General features: G+C 64.8%; 1 protein-coding gene across 5 annotated transcripts in view; it reads right to left on the minus strand.

Moving 5' to 3' along the window:
• LOC309861561 (sodium-dependent neutral amino acid transporter B(0)AT1) overlaps positions 1-19,413 on the minus strand; it is a 36,700-nt gene that overhangs the window by 4,607 nt on the left and 12,680 nt on the right. For 2 of the 5 annotated variants that reach the window (XM_082724576.1, XM_082724578.1), the window contains exons 1-10: positions 13,465-13,664; positions 8,915-9,055; positions 8,104-8,241; positions 7,347-7,528; positions 5,863-5,973; positions 4,929-5,041; positions 3,903-4,031; positions 2,537-2,693; positions 1,845-2,049; positions 1,365-1,524 (exon numbers count right to left, since the gene is read on the minus strand). In XM_082724576.1, the coding sequence (XP_082580702.1) occupies positions 1,365-1,524; positions 1,845-2,049; positions 2,537-2,693; positions 3,903-4,031; positions 4,929-5,041; positions 5,863-5,973; positions 7,347-7,528; positions 8,104-8,241; positions 8,915-9,055; positions 13,465-13,624 (1,496 nt within the window). In that variant the 5' untranslated portion in view covers positions 13,625-13,664. Of the gene's footprint in view, positions 1-176; positions 340-1,364; positions 1,525-1,844; positions 2,050-2,536; positions 2,694-3,902; positions 4,032-4,928; positions 5,042-5,862; positions 5,974-7,346; positions 7,529-8,103; positions 8,242-8,914; positions 9,056-13,464; positions 13,665-14,725; positions 16,650-16,817; positions 16,981-18,554; positions 18,715-18,805; positions 19,011-19,413 lie in introns of those variants that run through there. The other 3 variants (XM_082724577.1, XM_082724579.1, XM_082724575.1) reach the window with 3 other exon arrangements.

Raw genomic sequence — 19,413 nt, forward strand, 5'->3', positions numbered from 1 at the left:
CTCCTGCCACTGAGCCTCGCCCAAGTCCCTGCCAGGGTCGGCTCTGATGCCCCCAGGGGACCCTGGACATCTGGCGGCCCACGAGGTCACTTAGGGTGATATCTGGGTCCTAGACGGCACCAGGGAAGGGCCGGGGCAGGCCCAAAGTGGCTCCCAGTGCCCCCCAGAGGACCTACGTATTGGGGATCCCAGGCCCTGTAGCTCAGCGGCGTCCAGGCCAGGACAGCAATGTAGGCCACGAAGATGGTGAGCAGCAGCAGCGGGCTGACGACCTTCCAGGTCACCCGCCAGTAGAGCCCAGGCCGCTTCCCAGTCATGCAGGCTATGTCATTGCTGAACCTGTCACAGAGACACTGGGCTTGAGCTCACCCACCAACCTGCTCTGCCACAGCCTTCAGCTGGTGTCACTGAGCTAGGGCCCACAGGGGCTGTCCCCAGCACTCTGTTGCCCAACACCTTTCCTGGGTCATGATGTGGAAGGTCATCCTGCTGGGACACAGGGCTGTGCAGGGAAGCTCCTGGGGTCTCCAGTCTCTGCTAGGGTCTGGGGGTAGAAGAGGCCAGGACACACGGGGGCCACGGCAGCCACCCTGGGCCATGGCGTGAGCTATGCCCACTATGCCCAGGAGCCGGCACGAGCTCACAGCCCTTCCTCAGCTCCTCTCCTAAGCGCCTCCGTCTGACGCCCCGGGGCTGGTTGTGCCCAGGGCTCACTGTTTCTGTCCTCACTGCTGGGCGAGTCCCCACTGGACGGCTGCCTCTTACCCCTCCCTCTCCAGAGGACAAGCCCATGGCCCCGATGCCCACAGAGCAGCGGTGAATGCCCTGGCATCTGGGACTGCCCAGGACCCCCAAGGGGACAAGGAAAAGGGTCAGACGTCTAGGACTGTCTGAGCAGGGGCACAGGAGTAGCAGGTGTGAGAAGTGAGACTGGTGTGAGGACAGGTGTGACAGGTGAGGGACAGAGGGGGCAGGTGTGGTGCACTTGTGAGCCCAGGTGGGGATGGGCGGGGCATGTGCTGGGCCTCCTCAGAGGGTCAGGACAAGAGGCCCCCCAGTGCCCTAGAGTTGCCCCATCCTTGGCCGCAGGAGTCTGCCGTGCGAGGCTGGAGACGGGCCGGTCTGCCGCCCACCCCGACGGGCTGGAGGCCCAAGCAACAAGGTGGGGCCGGGTCCCCACACAGCTGCTTTGGACCATGGGGACACCCCCCCTGTGTCTGTTTTGGGGGGGGGGACTCAGATGGTCCTGCCCTGTCCTGTGCGGCCCGTGCAGGCAGCTGCCGGGGTGCGGGAGCCTCGTGCACAGGCCGGGTTTGGGGGGAGTGCCAGGAGTGGGAGGGCGGCCCCAGGGGACACGTACTCACCGGGGCGTTCCGTACACGTAAGCGACACCGACCACCTCGAAGAAGGCGAAGATGATGAGGTTCAGGGGAGCGGCGTAGCTGTCGAACACCTGCAGCCAGTAGCTGCCCGACTGCAGCGCGAAGCAAGTCGCCGAGAGGAAGCAGAGCAGGCAGACCAGGCCTGGATGGACAGTGGCACCTCCGCGGCTCAGCCCACTGCCCTGCCCCTGGTTCCCCCAGCGCCGTGCCCGTGGGCAAGACACAGTACATGCCCAGACCCCCAGCCCTGGGTCTGTCCCTGCTGGTCTCAGGACGGTCTCAGCCCCTCGTGGGATGCTGAGTGAGTGCAGAGCCGTGGGGACCAGCCCTGAGGGGTGGCAAGGCCAGACCTGGGCTCCCGCTGGGATGGTCACAGAGGGGCGACATCTGGACAGCAGGCAGCAGTGGACAGACTGCAGGACATGGGGACAGGCCCACAGGGCGGGCTGGCTGGCTGCTCACCGGTCAGGACCTCCTTGGGGACAGATCTGCGCACGACTCCCATGTCCAGCAGGGGTGTGATGATGCTCTCCATGTTCCCGAACATGGACGACAGGCCCAAGGTGAACAGCATCCCAAAGAAGAGCACGGCCCAGCCGGGGGCGCCCGGCATGTGGAGGACAGCCTCCGTGAAGACGACGAAGGCCAGGCCGGTGCCCGAGGCGCTCTGCAACATGCGCATGGGGCCTCGCGCTGTGACCCCACAGGGGACCCCTCGCCCCCAGCGCCAGGGCAAGGTGGTGGCCCTGCCCTTTTCTGGCTACACGGCAAGCCCAGGTGTGCCTCTGAGGGAAGGAACCCGTCCCCCTATCGCCATGCCGCTCGCGGGGGGCCGCAGGCCTGGGTGCGGGTCTCGGGTATCACGCCCACATCCAGGGGTTCACGGCTGCCCCTCCTTGGGCGCAGCTGCCCGATTGGCCACAGCCCAGCTCTGCACCAGCAACACCCACTGTCCTGGGTCGGCCTGGCCCCCAGCCCCCCGGGCAGGTCCCCGTCAGACACACTGCGTTTGCGGCCACGGGCTTTCTGGAAGCTCAGCCCCACAGAGGCACATGGCTGGTCTGCAGCCTCTGTTCACAGCTGCCACGCCAGCCCAGGCCAGCTCTGTGGACGAGGTCTGCAGCCTTCTGGAACAAGGCCGGGCCCCGCGGTACCTTATGCAGGAAGTCCTCCAGCCGACAGACCTCCAGGGGGAGCCTGGCCACGCTCTCGGGCTGAGTGGCGTTCAGGTGCGCGAGGACGACGGCGTAGTCGTCCCTGGAGATGCTCTGGTCGGGGAGATCGAACGCGTTGAGGAGGCGAAGGAGGTTTCTGCAGAGACACGGGCGGGCGAGGGCACGCTGGGCCGGGCGCTGCAGCCCGGAAACACCCGGAAGGACACCGGCGCCTCGGGAGGGCCGGGCTGCACTCGCTGCAGGGACAGAGCCTGGCCTGGAGGGGACGCTCCCCCCAGGGCGCAGCGGGTCAGGGTAGCGTCCCCGGATAGCCCCCGCCTGCCGCCCCCAGCGGGTGTTCCTCGGCTTCAAGGCTCGCGGCTCACACAAGCCCAGGGTATCCCTGGACTTCTTCCTTTGCCCACTTGCTGAAATCTCCTGTAACCTTGACATGAGTACTCGTGGCGCTTCTGGGGCTGTTCGTGGCCTTGGGAAGTTGCCCGGGGCCCGGGTCTGGGGCCCTCTGGTTTCTCCTTGTGCGGTCACAAGCATCTGTTCCGTTGGCTTGGGCCGGGGAGCCCGTGCAGGCCCGAGTACCGGCTGTCCTGGTGAGCACAGACTTGCACGGTGCTCGGTGGAAAGAGCTGGAAGAGCCGCCCCTGCCGTTCCCCAGTGGGGACCACGCCGTTCAGCATGTGGGCCCCGCAGCCTCTCCAGAACATTCCAACGGGTGCACATGGCCCACAGGGCCCGAGCTCAGGCTGTGCATCTGCTCAGGCTCTCCCCTCACACCCCTGAGCGTGGCCTGAGCATGGCCTGAGTGTGTTCGCACAGGTGTCACGGCTGATAGGGGGCTGCCCTGGGCACTGTCACAGAGGGCCGAGCCTGTGCCTCACAGGGCCTGCTCAACCACCTTTGGAGGGCTGCTTGCAAACCAGAATTGCCGGCCTTAGCCGTTCCGAGATGCTGACAGCCTCTGTGTCCTGTGCATTCGTGGTGGAGCTACAGACTGAAAGCCTTTGAGCAAACAGATTCTGGTGCCCCAGTGTCCCCAGGCCCGTGGCTGTGTCTCTCCGGCCTCTGCCTCCTCACGCGGCCTCCCCCATGTGTGTCTGTGTGACCCTGCCTGTCTCTCGTAAGGACACAGGTGTGGGATCGGTACGACCTCCTCTTAGCCAGTGTCGGCCAGAGACCCCACTTGCATATGGGGTCAGGCTCCAGGCTGCGGGGGGCGCGGGCCTCTGGAGCTGTTCCACCCCACTCCTGGGGAGAAGGCGGTGCTTGAGTGGCCCCAGAGCGGCAGCCAGCGTCTGAGGTCCGTGCTCCGTGGACACCCTGCCCTCAGAGCCAAGGGCGCCATGCTCACCTGTCCAGGCAGCGCCCATGGTCGTTGGCTGCCTTGAATCCCAAAACCGAGAACACGGCAATGGACGCATACAGGGAAGTCATGCTGTTGACCAGGGCGATGGTCACCGCGTCCTTCTCACAGTTGTTCCTGGCAGACAACACGCATGGCACATTGTGCTTAGGGCCATCCCCACATCCCCACCTAGGACCCCCCCACACACAGAGCCTACATGCCCACGACCCCCAGCTCTGGGTTTGTCCCTGCACATCTCAGGATGGTCTCAGACCCCCTTCCATGGCCGCTCCCCGTGGACCCCTCCCTGCCGACCCTCCCCCTCCCCTAGACCCCCTCCCCACCAGGCCCTGTCCCGCCCCCCCAGCTGAAGAAGTTGGGTGGTCTAAAAGCCTCAGCCTCCACCCTGTCCCCCAGGCCTGGAGACCAGGAGCTAAGGACAATGTGGGGCCTCATGGAGCCTGGAGTGGGCTTTGCTGACATGAGCTCCACACGAGTTATGTGGAGGGGGCTGAGGTGGTCCCTTGTCTGGTGCAGGCCTGGGAAGCCCCCCGCGCCCCCATCCCACCCCTGCATGTTGGCAGCGGAGAAGCTCTGGCTGCCACATAGAACGCGCTTGTTCAGACGGCCCCGGGGGCTTGTGAGGTGGTGGGTGGTGCTTCGGGGCCCAGCACCCAGGGTCCTCACCACAGGTGGCCCCGTGTGGGCCCCGCATCCATCTCAAGTGACCAGGGAGCTGATGGACCCTGTGTCTCTACTTCTCTGGCCTCGAGCGTGACACCGTGCTGCCTGTGCTGGTGTCGCCCCTGGTGAGACTTTATTCCTGGGACTGACTCTACAGGCTCTTTCCGCGGAACATGCGTGGCCGCCGTGGGGGCCCGGCAGTAGGAGCCCCGTGAGCCTTGTCTTAGCACAGGTTCACAGCAGGCCACATGGGATGTTATGCCCCACGGGCTCGCGGCTCTCCCAGAGATTCGGGACGGGAGGCCCGGCCCCATGTCGGAGGGAGCCCACGCCGAGCCTGGTCCCTACCTGGGCGGGTTATAACTCGCAAAAGCGATGTGTCCCCCGAAGGCCAGGGACAAGGAGAAGAAAATCTGCGTGGCCGCGTCCAGCCACACCCGCGGGTTCCGGAGAGTCTGCACCTGGGAAGGGTTGTGCCGCTGACAGAACCCACCGGCCCCGGAAACCCCCCGCCCCGGCTTCCTGTGCGGCGACTCCCCCGAAGGTGTGTGGGCAGCAGAGGACCCCCGCCGAGAGGGCAGCTCCCTCGGCAAGCGCGGCCGTGCTGTTCTGTGACGGGCCACAGCTCCTGTCCACGTGGGCTTGGAGTGCGGCCGACAGACCGCTCAGGGCTGAGAAATGGGTCTGAGCAGCCTGACTTGCTGTGTTTATTCTGCTCCTCTCAGACCTGGGGGTTCTGAGGGACTCGAAGCGCCTGGAGTCTCTGCTGCTGGGGACGGACCCAGGCAGACCCATGTGCACAGCCAGTGCCCCCTTCCTGCTGCTGTGCAGCCCCTGGAAGCTCCTGCAGAATGCTGGGGTCCTAGAGAGTGTGTGAAGGTCTAAGAGGGGTGTGGGCCCCCAGGTCCTGTGACAGCTTGCTGGGTGTAGCGCGAGCAGCTCGCAAGCTCGCAAGGTCCTCGGAGGTCTGGGGTGCAGGGCACTGGGGTGGGACATCTGGGCCTCCAGATGGCTTCTTTCCTGAACTCCACCAGCAACATCCCTCGGGATCCATGTCACAAGTCAAGTCCTCCTCCTGCTCGCTTCCCCTGACCCTGACCTTCTCCCTGGGACCCCATACCACCCACGTCCTTGCCCTCACCCGCACACGGCCCTGGGCGGCCTGGCCTCTGCCTAGTGGCCATTCCCACAGCCAGGGGATGGAGTGAGCTGGTTTGGGCTCTGCCTCTGACACGTTTGTTTCCTGGAGCCTGGAGCCTGGACTCCATTCAAACCAACTTACATTCGGAGTGAACAGGTAGATTAAGCCTCTGACCGCCCCAGGCAGGGTGAGTCCTCGGATAAGGAAGATCGTCAGGACCAGATAAGGGAACAGGGCTGTGAAATAAATCGCCTTTAAAAAAGACCAAATTATTAGACTTTTCAGGGGTATCCACTCCGCAGAAAACCCGCAAGAGGCAGCTCTGTGGTAGGTGCCTCTGTGGCTGGCCCCCCATCCGTCATCGGGGTTCCAGCCCAGTGGGGGGGCCAAGGGTGCCATGGGGTGTGTGGGCCCCAGTCAGGCCCCGAGGGTCTGGCACTCCTGGGGACGGTCACGAGTGGAGTCACGTGCACACTTGTGTCTGTGGGGCAGGCACTGACCGTCCCAGGCGGCGAGCCTCCCTCTGACCCACGCTGCACCTCTCCCAGGCGCCAGCCCTCCTCTCCACCCCAGTGCCCACAGCCGGCCACTTCACAGGGGCCCTGGGGCCACACACACACCCACACCCATCTCCCCAGCATAGGACCAGAGCCCCCTCTGCCGTCAGGTGTGGCCGCGGGTCTGCACACGTGGGGTCTGCTCAGAATAAACCCGGGACGACACTCTTTCCTCGCTGCCGCCCCAGTCCCTGAGCACAGACTGACCGCCATCCCGGCGCCCTGCAGGGACTTCCATCTCAGGGGTCTCTGGAGTTTCTGGTGGGTTGTCGGGCCTAATGGTTGCTTTGGTCTCATGCAGTAATTCTGGTCCTCCCAAGCATAAAGACGCTCACGGGACAGTAACTGTAACATGCCAGCCGAGATGAGCAGGCACACGCCCACGCCCGGACAGGGGCAGAAGGGCCACAATCGTGTGTCGGGGCCACAGGTGGGGAAGGTAAGGGGTGATGTCACCCACGTCAAACGGGACACACTGGCTGCCCGCAGACCGTCGTCGTGAAATGTGAGCCAGCGGCAGGAAAGCCGAGGAAGACCGTGTAGTCTGAGTGAGGGTCTCCTGCCTCAGCCCATGGACGGCATTGCTCCCAGAAGGACCGATGGCCAAGCCCCTCATCCAGCCCTGAGGGGAGAACCGTTACCACTGACGAGCCAACAGACGGACAGAGCGGGGTCACAAGAACCACCCAGGAAATGGGAGCAGCCAGAGTGGAGAACCAAAGGGACCAGCAGGAAACAATCACAGGACGGCCGGCGGAACCTGCACTGATTGTCACACTAAATGTAAACGGTCTAAACAGCCAAACAAGGGCAGGGATCACCAGAAACTCAGGATCCTCTGTGCACATCAAGAGAAACACACTTAAAACCTAGAGACCCAAACACGTTAAATTTCTTTTAACCTCCCCCCGCCCCCGTCAGTGTCTGCACTGTGTCGCCGGGTACAGGCACCCATCCCCAGGGAGTGCACCGGCCTCACATCTGCACCCTCCCAGCGCAGCTTCTAAACCCGTGCTTGAACGCCGAGCTGGAGGGAGTGGGCAATGGGGTCCACCCGAGGAGCTGCACCTTCCCTGTGGTTTCGATGCCTCTGATGACACACAGGTACACCACTGCCCAGGACGCAGCCAGGCAGGCCAGCAGCCTCCACTGGATGGAGCCGTTGTCGCTGATGTCGGCCGTGATGTTCAGCGTCTGCCGGTACCAGAAGTAGCTCACAGTGCTGCTGGCTTGGCACTCGGCCTCGAACGCTGGAACCAGGAGGCTCCTTTCAGGGGCTGGCCACAGAGCTCAGGCCTGGCTGTGGGCTCTGCAGGCCTCTGCCCAGGAGTGCAGTCTGCAGTAACCCAGCCCAGGGCTGCTGCCTGAGCACCAGGCACACCAGGCAGGACCTGTGCCCCCCACTGCCCAGGGCACACAACTAGGGCCAGAGGGTGGGTATAGGGAGCTTCCAGGCCCAGACTTGCCCCTGGGCTGGCCTCGTGCAGGACGGCCAAGTTATTTTCAGCAGAGGCAGGAAGGGAAGTAGGGTTAACACAGCTTCGTGAAGCAGCACAAAATAGTGGCTTTTCCCGGGCTGTGAGACCATCTTCTGCTGAGACCATGGCTGAGGGTTGGACCCATCCAGCAGGAGCCGAGGTCCCGCCCACTCAGCCTCTCGCTGCTGGGCAGGCATGCACGTGGCCGGGCTGTGAATACACGGGGGCCCTGGGCCCACCCACGGTCAGGTGCAGCAGGGTAGGGAGAGCAGGGTTCCGGGTATGCCGTCCAGGGAGCCCTTGCAGGGCCCGCATGAGGCAGGGTGCCACCCCCCGACCCGTGCCACCTGTGCGGTTGATGTCCAGCGGGCAGGAGCTCCAGGGCAGTGGGTCCTGGAAGGAGTTGAGCAGGTACCACAGCACCCACGAGAGGACCGTGTTGTAGTACAGGCTGACCAGGAAGGAGATGGTGAGGCAGCCCAGCCCTGAGGGAGGCGGCGGTCAGCACCTCCCCCTGCCCTGGCTGCCAGGCTCCAGACACGGCACCCCACCCTGCTCCCTGTCCCCCCGAGGCCGCCCGCCCCGCTGGTGGCCCACAGCTGGCTACGTGCACACAGGGGCAACATGTCTGCTCCACGGCTGTGTGGCTCCATCCACAGCTGGGCCGGGGTCTGCCTCTTCATGGGCTTCCCAGTGGGCCTCGCACACAGTGCTGCAGCCCCCGTGCGGTGCGTGTCACAGGCTCCCTCCCTCTGTCCAGGCCTCGCCGGACACTCTCAGGCTCCCAGGGCGTGAGGGCTCAACACCCGCAGGGACACGTGCGTGGGCGATCTGGGACAGCTCGCTGCTGCTCCGTGGGGCTGGGCCTGGCGCCTCCCCCTCCTGCGCCCTGAGCTCACCCCACCAGCACTCTGCACCTCCTGGGGCTTTGGGGGAACCAAAGCGGGCCTCCTGGAAGAGGTGTGCTGAGAGCATGAGCAGACTCAGCTCCCACGGGAACGTGGCCACATGCACCTCCCCACCCTGTTAGGTCCAGGACCCTCTCCGGCAGGGTCAAAGCCACTGACTGTGCACTGGAGTGACAAGCTGATGCAAGGCAGCCATGGGGCCCCCAGCCCCGCCCTCCCAGCAGCTCCAGGCCCGAGGCGGGCAGCCTACCCACTCCGCCCAGGTAGGGCGAGACGGCCGTCCACACCCCGATGCTCCCTCTCCGCAGGCACTGGCCGATGGCCAGCTCGATGTAGAAGATGGGGATCCCCTCCAGGACCAGCGCGATGAAGTAGGGGATGAGGAAGGCCCCTGCAAAGACACCGTGGTCAGGGGCGCCTGGGTGGCTCAGTGGGTTAAGCCGCTGCCTTCGGCTCAGGTCATGATCTCGGGGTCCTGGGATCGAGTCCCGCATCGGGCTCTCTGCTCAGCAGGGAGCCTGCTTCCTCCTCTCTCTTTCTCTGCCTGCCTCTCTGCCTACTTGTGATCTTTCTCTCTGTCAAATAAATAAATAAATAAATAAGATACCGTGGTCAGTGGACGGTGGGCGACGGCCCGGTGCAGCATTGGGCTCGGGGAGACAGGCCTGCGCGTCAGGCACCTGGTCTGTGGCTGTTTCCAGTCCCTCGGCAGCATCCCACCCGTGAGCCTCTGGGGGCAGTGTTGTTCTTAGAGGGACACCCCGCACCCCGATTATGGACCCTGCTCTAATGTGGGGCTGGTCTGTGCTCCTGGTAGAATGTCGGAGAGGGAGGACATTTGAAACGGTGTCTGGAGCTCCGTGCCTGCGCGGAGGCTGGGACCCGTCTCTCCGTGCCTGGGCATGGGCTGCAGCCCTGAGCCAGCGTCCAGGCTGGGAGGTGGGCACCTGTAGCCATGGTGGCGGGAGGCTCTGTGGTCCCCAAGGGAGCCAGCAGTGGCCAGATCGGGAGAAAGGCCACAGGTGTGAGGAGGGAGGGGCCCGGCCTCCCCAGGAGCCCACAGCCCCGAGGGGCCCACTGAGGGGCGTGTGTGGGGTGCCGGCTCCTGCACCCTACAGGAAGGTGCGTGTTCCCTTACTGCTGGGGGAAGGGAGAGCTGTGCGGTCAGGAGCTGCATTTTCTCCCAGTTAACTGCTGAGTGTGGGTCCACTGCCCACCCCACCCCCCGCACACACAGGGCGGACCACATCAGCGACTGTGCTCCCCAAGTCTCCCTGCACCGGCCCGGTGCCAGCCCGGCCTCCATGAGGCCAGGGTCTCCCTGGGATTTTGCATCTCGCTCAGAGGTTTTGACCCTGAGCCAGGGCCCGGGAGAGGACAGGTAGTCCCTCAGCCCTCATCAGCTTCTGCACAGGACGCCGGTGTTTGGGACAAACAGTGCTTGCTGGTGTCCTGCATGTCGTGGCCAGACCGTAAGGAGTGTAAGAGAGCTACATGGCATTCTGGGAGACGGTCTCAAGGGCTGCCATAGCCCCAGGGATGAGCAGGGCACCTGCGGGCAGGGGCTTGGCGCTGGGCTGTGAATACAGCCCGGACCGCTTCACGGAGCCCCTGGCTGGGAGAGAGGCCAGCCACGGGCCAGGGAGATAGGGTCCAGATGCGGGACCCCCTCCCCGGGCTGCGCTCTTCCCACCCACCCCACCTACACCTCACTCTGTGGGGTCCCGCGCAGGTGTGTGCACCTCCCAGCCCCCCTTGGGCTTCATGCAAACACCTGCAACATGGTAGGGACAGGGGACCAGCTGCCCGGAGCCCGGGAGTGGGTGTCTGGGCATCAGACAGGGGCTCTGGGTCCCAGGCGTGTGACTTGCTGCCTGGAAGGGCCCTGCAGGCTCAGGCCGGCCAGGACCTACGGACCCAGCTCTGCGGGGAGGGTCGCAGCCCGTGGGCCCAGGCTGGACGCCCGGAGGAGCAGTGCCGGGGAAGGGAGAGGCCTTCCTCTTCGCAGCCGAATCAGCCGTGCTTCCGGGAGAAGAGAAGGGAGCGGCTCTGCGGCCACAGACGGAGACTACTGCTCTCTCCGGGCGCTGTGGCCCCGTCTGAAACCCAAGCGAACCGCGACCTGGATAAAAACCTCTGGAGGAGGCGGCCGGTCCCCGGACAACCCAGCCACGCGATCGGAGAGGCAGGATGCGGAGCCCCGCTTCGGCTTCCAGGCCAGGCTGGAGGCCCAGAGACAGCTCATCCCCCGGGCTGGTGACTCCATCACCGGCGCCTGCAGAATGGAACCTCCGTGAAAACCGTAGGCCACGGGGCTCGGACCGCTCCAGGCAGGGGAGCCCGGGAGGTGCTGGAGGGGGGGCGGGGAGCTCCGACGCCCTCGCTCCGTGCGTCCCTGCCCGTGGCTGCTCCAGGCCGTGCTCGCTACAAAAACCCGGCACAGCGAGTGGACTGCTTCATGGGTTCTGTGAGCCCTTCCACAAGATTCTGACCCAAAGAGGGCTGTCGGCGCTCCCAACTGACTGCAGGTTGGGCGGATGCCGTGGGCGACCTGGGACCCGGGTCTTGACACAGTGTTCTGCCGTGTGACAGCACCGCGGGCCGAGCCCTTCCTCGTCCAGCCGCGCTTGCTGCAGAAACAGGTTAAATGCAGCTAGGATTGGGAGAATTGGGCGGTGTGGGCAAAACCTTCATGCGGTGGTGTCAGAGGAAGAGAGAAAAGGAGTTTCTCCCGGGCGGGAGGGCGGGCTGGCGAAATGGCCGCGGGTCTGGGAGAGCCCCGAGCACGGCCGGCCCGAGCCGAGCTGAGTGGGAGACACCCAGCCCCGTCCGCTGAGAAGACGTGGAGAAGATCTGTCTGATCGGGACGGAGCCTGTCACAGCTGACGATCCGCGGAGCGAGACCCCCAAGACCACCCGGACAGGAGACGAAGGACGGAGACCAGGGCGGGCACGGGATTGTCTCTGTGGCCGGGACGACTCAGTGATGCCAAGATGGACATTGGGCCCCAGACAATCTGGAAATGTCACGCTATGCCCGTGACACCTGGGCGTCTTCCGTGGAACTGACAGCCTGCCTGGGAAGCCTGCGGGGGGTGGCGACGGCCACTGCAGAACCAGGGCGGGCACCCCGTTGGGCAGCTGCATGGACCGTCACACTGGGCTCATCACGTAGGAACTCCACCAGCTCCATGGAACCCATGGGTGCCGAGGTCGCAACACAGCCTTGCGGAGATTGCAGGCCACTTACTGGGTGCCCCAAGCGCGTTGCCATGGACAGGGTCATGAATGACTCCTGGGCTGGTACCTTGGGCCCTGGCAGGTGCCTTGCGCCGGCCACTGGTGGGATCCCCACCTGCACGGTGGGTGCCGACGTGCACCCAGGAACTGCGGAGACGGGACAGGACGCCCTGCAGGTGTGCTGAGTGTTTCCCCCAATTCTGCTACAATGTTGCCTTTTAAGTCTTATCACTAAAGAGAAGCCTAGAGATCTGAGTAATCACTGAGAAGAGAAAATATTCACCCACCGGTCATGAGTTTGTGCGGAATGAAAATGCTACAGGGTTTCCGCTCATCTCTTGGTCGAGGTTATCAGCAGTGACCCATGTGAGGCGAAAAGGTCGTTTGCGCGGGAGAGTGCTTGTTTAGGAAAAAGGGGAGCTTTGAAACTTGACTATTCTATGACATTTCACGAAGGGCTTCACACCCGGAAATAGGGTCTAAAAGAAGTATTTCAACAGCAGGTCCTCCCTCCCCCGGCCTCGAGTGCAGGTGGTGATGGGCTGGTCCTGGTGCCCCGTGCCCGGGTCTTAGCCCTCAAGCCAGGCCACGCCAGCACACGGGTTCCGGAAGCCACGTTCCCAGGACAGTCCCTGCACGATGCAGCACAGTGACGGCCAACCGGTTCCAGTCAGAGCAACATTTATTGACCGGGAGTGACCGCCAGTGTGCAGGTCACTTCTGGGCGTCTGCATGTGCCTCTCCCGATGCACACGGCAGCTCGGAGGCCCGGGGCACGACCCAAGGCACACGCGCCCGCCCGGCCCCAGCCCTCCGTGGAAGCTCTGACACCTCCGGGACAGCGGCTCCCGCAGAGATGTCTCCTCTAACTTCTCATAAGCAGGAAAACCGAATAGACTTCCAGGAAACAGCTTCCTCATTAACCAGGGACTCCCCCCCGGCCCTGCCTCCCGCCCGCTCTGTTCCGCGGCGGCTCCTACAGACCCCCAGCCCACACTCCCCCAGCGCGGCCTGACCCCTGTGCACCCAGCACGGCCGGGGGGCCCAGGGGCCCGGATGACTCCCCACCAGCCACACACAGACCTTCGCTTCTGACCGACCTGTTCCTGGTGGGGGCCAGGGGATTGCCCCCGAAGGGAACAGCACCCCCATTTCCACCCGGGGGCCTGGTGGATACGGGAAGACGGCCCTAGAGGGCTTTTGGAGGCCTCAGGCCTTACGCGTGCAGAGGAGAGCTTGGCAGCAAGCTGACCTGACACTGAGACCCCGTGGGCCCCAAGGTCGCACCCCAGAAAAGGACCGGCCTGGCCTGGGGGCCATTCAGGGTCCACTCCCCGGGGCTGTGGGTGACAGCCACGGACTCTTGTGCAGGGAGGGGGTGACATGGCCTGGGCACCGATGTGGAGGGGTGGGCGGCCTGGCCCGTGTGCACCACATGGAGCCGCAGGGAGCCTTGTGAAGAGCGGTATTGGGGCAGCTCCCCGAGCCCCGGAAGGGGCGGCCAGGGGCCAGACCTCCACTGCACGGGCTCCCGGCGCGGGGCTCGCGGGGACGGCTCACCTCCACCATGGGTCTGGCACAGGTACGGGAACCTCCAGATGTTGCCGAGGCCCACGGCGAAGCCGAGGCAGCTCAGCAGGTACTGGCTCTTGTTGTCCCACGCCGGCCTCTTGTCCCCGCGACCGTCCCCATGTGGCTCTGCTCCCCCGGCCCACGCCATGCCCGCTGCTCGCTCCTGCCCTGGCTCTGTGGAACCCTCCCGGACCTCCGTGTGTGGTCTCATGATTTAAAGGAAAACCAGTGGAGCCAGTTAATTGGTAACCTGGACTGGGCTCCGGCTCTCACCCAGGTGGTCCCTTCCTGACTCCACGCCCTCGGCCTGTGCCTCCTGTGCCCGAGGCTGACGGCCAGCCCGCATCCAGTGAGGGCCTCCTGTTCCCCGTCGGGGACGTGCCAGAACTCCCAAAACTGGCTCATTCAGTTGTTTCATAAAAACCACTGACTTCCTAATCAACCCTCTGATTCCGGGACGACTGTAGCCTCACTTGTCACCGTGAGGGGTGGCGCAGAGCCGTGACGGCACGAGTCCCAGGCCCCCACAGGCACCCACCACGTGCAGGGACACAGGTTGGGGGAGGAGTGGGGCTCCCCTGATGGGGCAGGGGCAAGGGTGGGGCAGGAGGGGCTTCTTTTCTTGCCCCCAGTGGCCAAGGGTGCCCTCAGGCAGTGGTGGGACAGCAAGGCACCTGTGGCCACAGGGGCTCAGCCAGGCGGGGGGACATCCAAATCGTCCCCTCCGCATGGGGTCCTCCTGCAGTGGGATGGCCCATGATGGGCTGACGCAGTAGACTCAGCCTGGGCCGCCCGCGGGGTCTCCTGGACCCATGGACCCCCAGTGGATGCCTGCGGGACAGCCGGGGGCCCGGATGTGAAATTCCCACCTCCCAGGACGCTGGTCTCACATGGGCCTGAATATGTGGGTCACAGAGGTGTGGGCCGTGGTGGACACATTTCCGCTGACTCTCAGCCGGGAGAGGAATGGGAGAAAGGGCAGAGAGGCACGGGGAGGGCCGGAGTGCAGCCCCAGCCCCGCGGCCTGACCTCACTTAGGGATCCTGACCTCACCACGACCGAGTCCACCGCCCACGCCCCTCCTGCCTCTGCAGGGCCACACGCCACGCCCAGGGCCCCGTAGACGTAGCAGTTTTGTGTCATGACTTCTCCAGAGAAAACGACCCCCCCAGAACCGCGGTCCTGCGCTCCCCTGAGTGACGGGGCCCTGCTGTGCGCTCAACCCTCTGCATCTAGACAACACTTAGGCTGAGACTATGAAATAGTGATTTACTTAGACAGGTGCATGTTATGCCCACAAATCCCGCATTTCCAACAACTTGCAAATACGCCAGGTCTGCAAAACAAGGCGCTCTTCAGGGGACAGAATGACTGGATGGGCGCCCGGGGCCACCCCCGCCCGTCTCCTCCTCACGCGCCCTGGGCGGGTGGTGTACCCCTGGGGGGCTGCTTGCTGGTCTCTCCGCTGGGGGGACTTTGGGAGAAGGCGGAGGCTGGAGTGTGGCGGGAGGGGGACCCTGCACGGCGCACCGTTAGCCCCTGAGGATTCTGTAGGCAGCCAGGCGACCAGCAGCGTAGGAGGACAGCAGACGCCGATGTTTGGAGGTTCACAGCAGGGCTGCAGGGCTGAACTCTGTGTCACCGAGGAGCGGGAGGCAGGGGGACAGGGACAGGGCCCTGGGGCAACCGAGTAGGGGGGACATGGCTTAGGGATCCATGCTCCGCCCAGGTCCCCACCCCGGCCCAGCAGATGATCAGAAAACCCAGCTACATAAACTGAGATTTTTCCAAGGAGAGTGGAGGTGAGCTCATTAACACGGCCACCCTAGGTGCCCAGTGACTTTGGCTGAGACAGGCTGTCGAATCCCAGAAAACAACCCTTCCCATGACGGGGAGGGGAGAGCCGGCACCAGCCTCACCGAGGGACGCCGAGGACGTGGGCTTCCCGGTCCCTGCCGAGTTCGGGACACACGGACGGTCCTCGACCTTGGTGGCTATGGCCTAGTTACCCTGTAACTCGCCTTTTCCAGCAACTAGCTAAAAATTCATGCAGGGAATATGCCCTCTTACGAAAACTCAAAGGCTGGTTTCCGCCTTCACTTAGGCCGAGCTGAGTTTTGTCGAGCGCTCACCCATCCGCGGCCGCCAGGAGCAGTGATTAATGGGGTCGGCGGTCTCGGAGCCCGTATCCTGCCAAGGCCGGCGGGCGGGCAGCCAGGCCTCCGAGGGACTCCGCAGAGTCTTCCAGAGCTCACAGCTAGGGGCTCGAGAAGGGCCATTCTCATCGCAGGGGACCAGTACCCCAACCTCGCTGTGAGCTCCTGGGTCCAGGGTCGATAGGACTGGAGCTGAGCAGCCGAGGGAGCACCCTCTCCGTTTCCCGCCGGCCGCTCGGCAGGCACGGCCTCCCCACGGCACCCCAGCCGGGACTCTCCATCGGCGCCGACGTGGCGGGACCCGGCAGCGGCACCTGCCCCACCACACCCGTGACAAAGCAGGTGCAAGGGCCCTAGGGTTGTGCAGCAGGTGTGTGTGTGTGTGTGCAGCAGGTGTGTGTGTGTATACACGCACACATGCACACATGGCCGTGTGTGCACAAACGTGTTTATACAACACACCCATGTACCACAGTCATGCACACAGCACATGTATGCACACACCCACCATGTCCTCAAACACATGTGCACACACACGCATCACACACGCTTCCCTACAGCTCCCCATGCACCGTCTACATGTCACACTCTCACACATGTACACGAACTTCTGCACACGCACACACGCACACCCCCACTACCTGGGCAGCACGAGCACACTCACACACACTCACACACACACTTGTGCACACTCACACATGTGTGATCCTGCAGTGTACATAAACACACAAACACTCACAGGTGCAAGCACTCTCACGTGTGTGGCCTGGAACCTCCCCAACACCCACGGCCGCACACGCCGGGCTGGGCCACTCAGGACTTCAGGTCCCCATTGATGGAGGCCGTGGACAGTCCACTGACCAGCCCCTGGCGGTCCCCTGGCCTCTGGCAGCGGTCCCGGAGCAGCTTGTAGATGGCAAAGCCGGGGATCACCAGGCAGGGCACCCCAGCCACGATGACGACCACAGCGTACACCCAGCCGGGGTATGTGACCTTCTGGGATTTGGGGAATTCCTCCTGCGGAGAGAGCGGCAGTGAGCAGCCCGCAGGGTCTCCCTCGGGGCAGGCGCCCCCGCCCCCGCGGGTCAGCTCCTGGCCCTTGTGGGGGAGGGGAGGTACACCCCAGGCTCCCCACCCTGCAGGAGCAAGACCCCCCCTGCCCCTCCCGGCAGCCTGGCGACTCACATAGGCAGGGTCCCAGACGCTGTAGACCAGCTCCTCGTTGACCTTGACCACGAGGAAGAACAGGAAGATGACCAGCATGAGCAGCGGGCTGGCCACTCTCCACGCGACTTGCCAGAAGATGTTGGGCTTGTGGCCGATCATGAACTCGATGTCCCTGTTAAACCTGGACACGAGGCGGGAAGGGAGCCATCAGGGGTTTCTCCACAGGCCAGCGACCCTGGCGCAGCAGAGGGCGGCCGGCCGTGCGACCCTGACGGCGTCGCCATCTCCGGTGCCGCAGCCCGGTCTTCCTCTGCCCAGAGACCCGCCCTCCAGGAGACCCAGTTCCTGCGTCAGAAGCCGCCTTAGGAGGCCAGCGGGACGCTCCACTGTCCGCAGTGCCGCTGCCCGGAGCTCCAGACTGTAACCTCGCCGCGTGGACTCATGCAGAGCTGCAGCCCGTGCATCTAGGGTGGAGGGTGGCCCGGCCAGCAGCCCCGTCCCAGACTCCCACCAGGGCTGTGGCCCTGCACCGTCTCCCGTCTGTCTGGGCCGGACTCTTCTGCACCAGAGTCCACTGTCTCTAGATGTTGGCATGGAGCACGCAGAACGTGGCCACGCGCTGTCCAGGGCCACAGAGAGTCCAAGGGACACTGCTGCCCAGGCCTCGTCCCCAGGTGGGACCCAGCAGGACTCTCCTGTGCACAGGGATGTCCTCCCTACGGCGCGTTGAACGGAGCTCTGCCAGCGTCTGGCTTCGGACTGTCCTCAGACGGTCCCAGACGGCCGTGCCAGACGGTCCCAGACGGCCGTGCCCTTGTGCAGGCTGTCACAGGTCTGCGTCACAACCTGCGGCGGGCACAGCAGCCTTCCCCTGCAGCGTCTGGAGGTGTCGTGGCCGCAGCGCCCCCCACTCCCTGGCTCCCAGGCGGGTTCACAGTGTGTTGTGGAATTCCGCATTCGCGCGGGGAGCTCTTGTGGGTGCAGGAGGCCCTCCAAGGGCTTGTACGTGCTTTATGGTAACAGACGCAGGCAGGTGGTCTCTGAGGCCCTGGGGAGCCCATCTCCCAGCGGGAGCCCAGGTGCCATGTTCTGGGCCTGGGGTCCTCTCTGATCAGGGCCTGATGTCCTAAGTGTCTGGCCACATAGACCTCAGACAAGCCTGCTCACCCACTGTTCTTCTCTCTGTCTAGAAAGGCCTGGAGCTCCCTCCCCTTGGGCCTGGTGGCCTCCTTGGGACCCCATGGGGCAGCCTGGATCTCTGCTGTGGGAGCCCCTGCTGCCCACACCTGGCCCTCACGTCTGCTGCCCGTACCCCAGCCCCCAGGGCTGGTCGGCCCACCCGGCCCGTCAGCGCCGGCATCTCGGGCGGCCTGTGTGGGACTCCGGCCGCCTGCACGGGACGTGGTAGTGCTTCACCTTCAACTGGTGGTTCAGTGACGACCTTTCCTACCCTGCGGCTCTGGCCACACGGTCTCGACTTCCCTCCACGGGAGCGCTTTGCTTTCCTTCCGCCCCCGACATGCCGGCGAGTGCCCCGCCTGCCGGGTCCGGAAGCGTCTGGAAGCTGCAGGGCACACTGTGCGGACTGCTCCGGGGGACATCCGTCCGTGGCCCAGCCCCTCTGCCCTCGGCCACACGGGCGTCAGGCCCGTGCACGTTCGGCCCCGAGTCCCGGCGGGGCTGTCCCCCCCCCCCCCAAAACCTGACCCGCTTACCCCCGCTGGAAACCGCCCGCCGCCACGGCCTCCCTCCTACCTGTCCACGCCGTACACGTACACGACGGCGAACATCTCGCAGAAGGCGATGACGAGCAGGGGGATGGAGCCTGCGTAGCCGTCCAGCAGGGAGAGCCAGTACTGGCCGGAGTTCAGCGTGAAGATTAGGGCCAGCAGGTAGGTCCCCAGGCAGATGAGGCCTGTGGGGCAGAGAACGAGGCCGCTGCGGACGGAGGCCCCGCGCCCTGGCCGCGCCCCGGGAGCCGTGCTCGCCGCCCCGGCCCCACGCACCCGTGAGCAGCTCCTTGGGCCACTTCTTCGGGATGATCCTGAGGTCCTGCAGGGGCACGACCACGCCCTCCATGTTCCCGAACATGGACGACAGGCCCAGGCAGAACAGCATGATGAAGAACAGCACGGACCACAGCGGGGACAAGGGCATCTTGGTGATGGCCTCCGTGAAGACGATGAAGGCCAGCCCGGTGCCCTCCACGCCCTGCAGGGGTGGGGCGGTGTCACAGAGGAACGAGGTCCCCCAGGGACCCTCCCAGGCCCCATCCTCCCCAGACAGCGCCGCAGCCGCAGAGCCCCGCCGGGCGAGCAGAGGGCTGAGCCGAGCCGTTCGGAGAAAAAACCAGAACCTGTGTTCTAGGCCCCGCTGTATTTTTAAAGCTGAACTAGTCTGACGACCAGGAAAAGGCTGCCCTGCTCAGCGGCCGTCAGGGCCCCGGGCTGCCCAGACAGACCCTTGCCCCTGCAGAGACCATCTGCTCGCTGAGACGCACGCCGCACAGCTGGGCTCAGGGTGCGGGGTGACCTCCACGAGGCCTGAGCCAGTGCCCAGAGCAGACGTCCCGGACCTGCGGCCAGTGGGCCCAGCTGAGCGGCCGCGGGCGGAG

This window comes from Mustela nivalis (genome assembly GCF_964662115.1).
Source record: "Mustela nivalis genome assembly, chromosome: 3".
In the NCBI taxonomy this organism is placed as follows: domain Eukaryota; kingdom Metazoa; phylum Chordata; class Mammalia; order Carnivora; family Mustelidae; genus Mustela; species Mustela nivalis.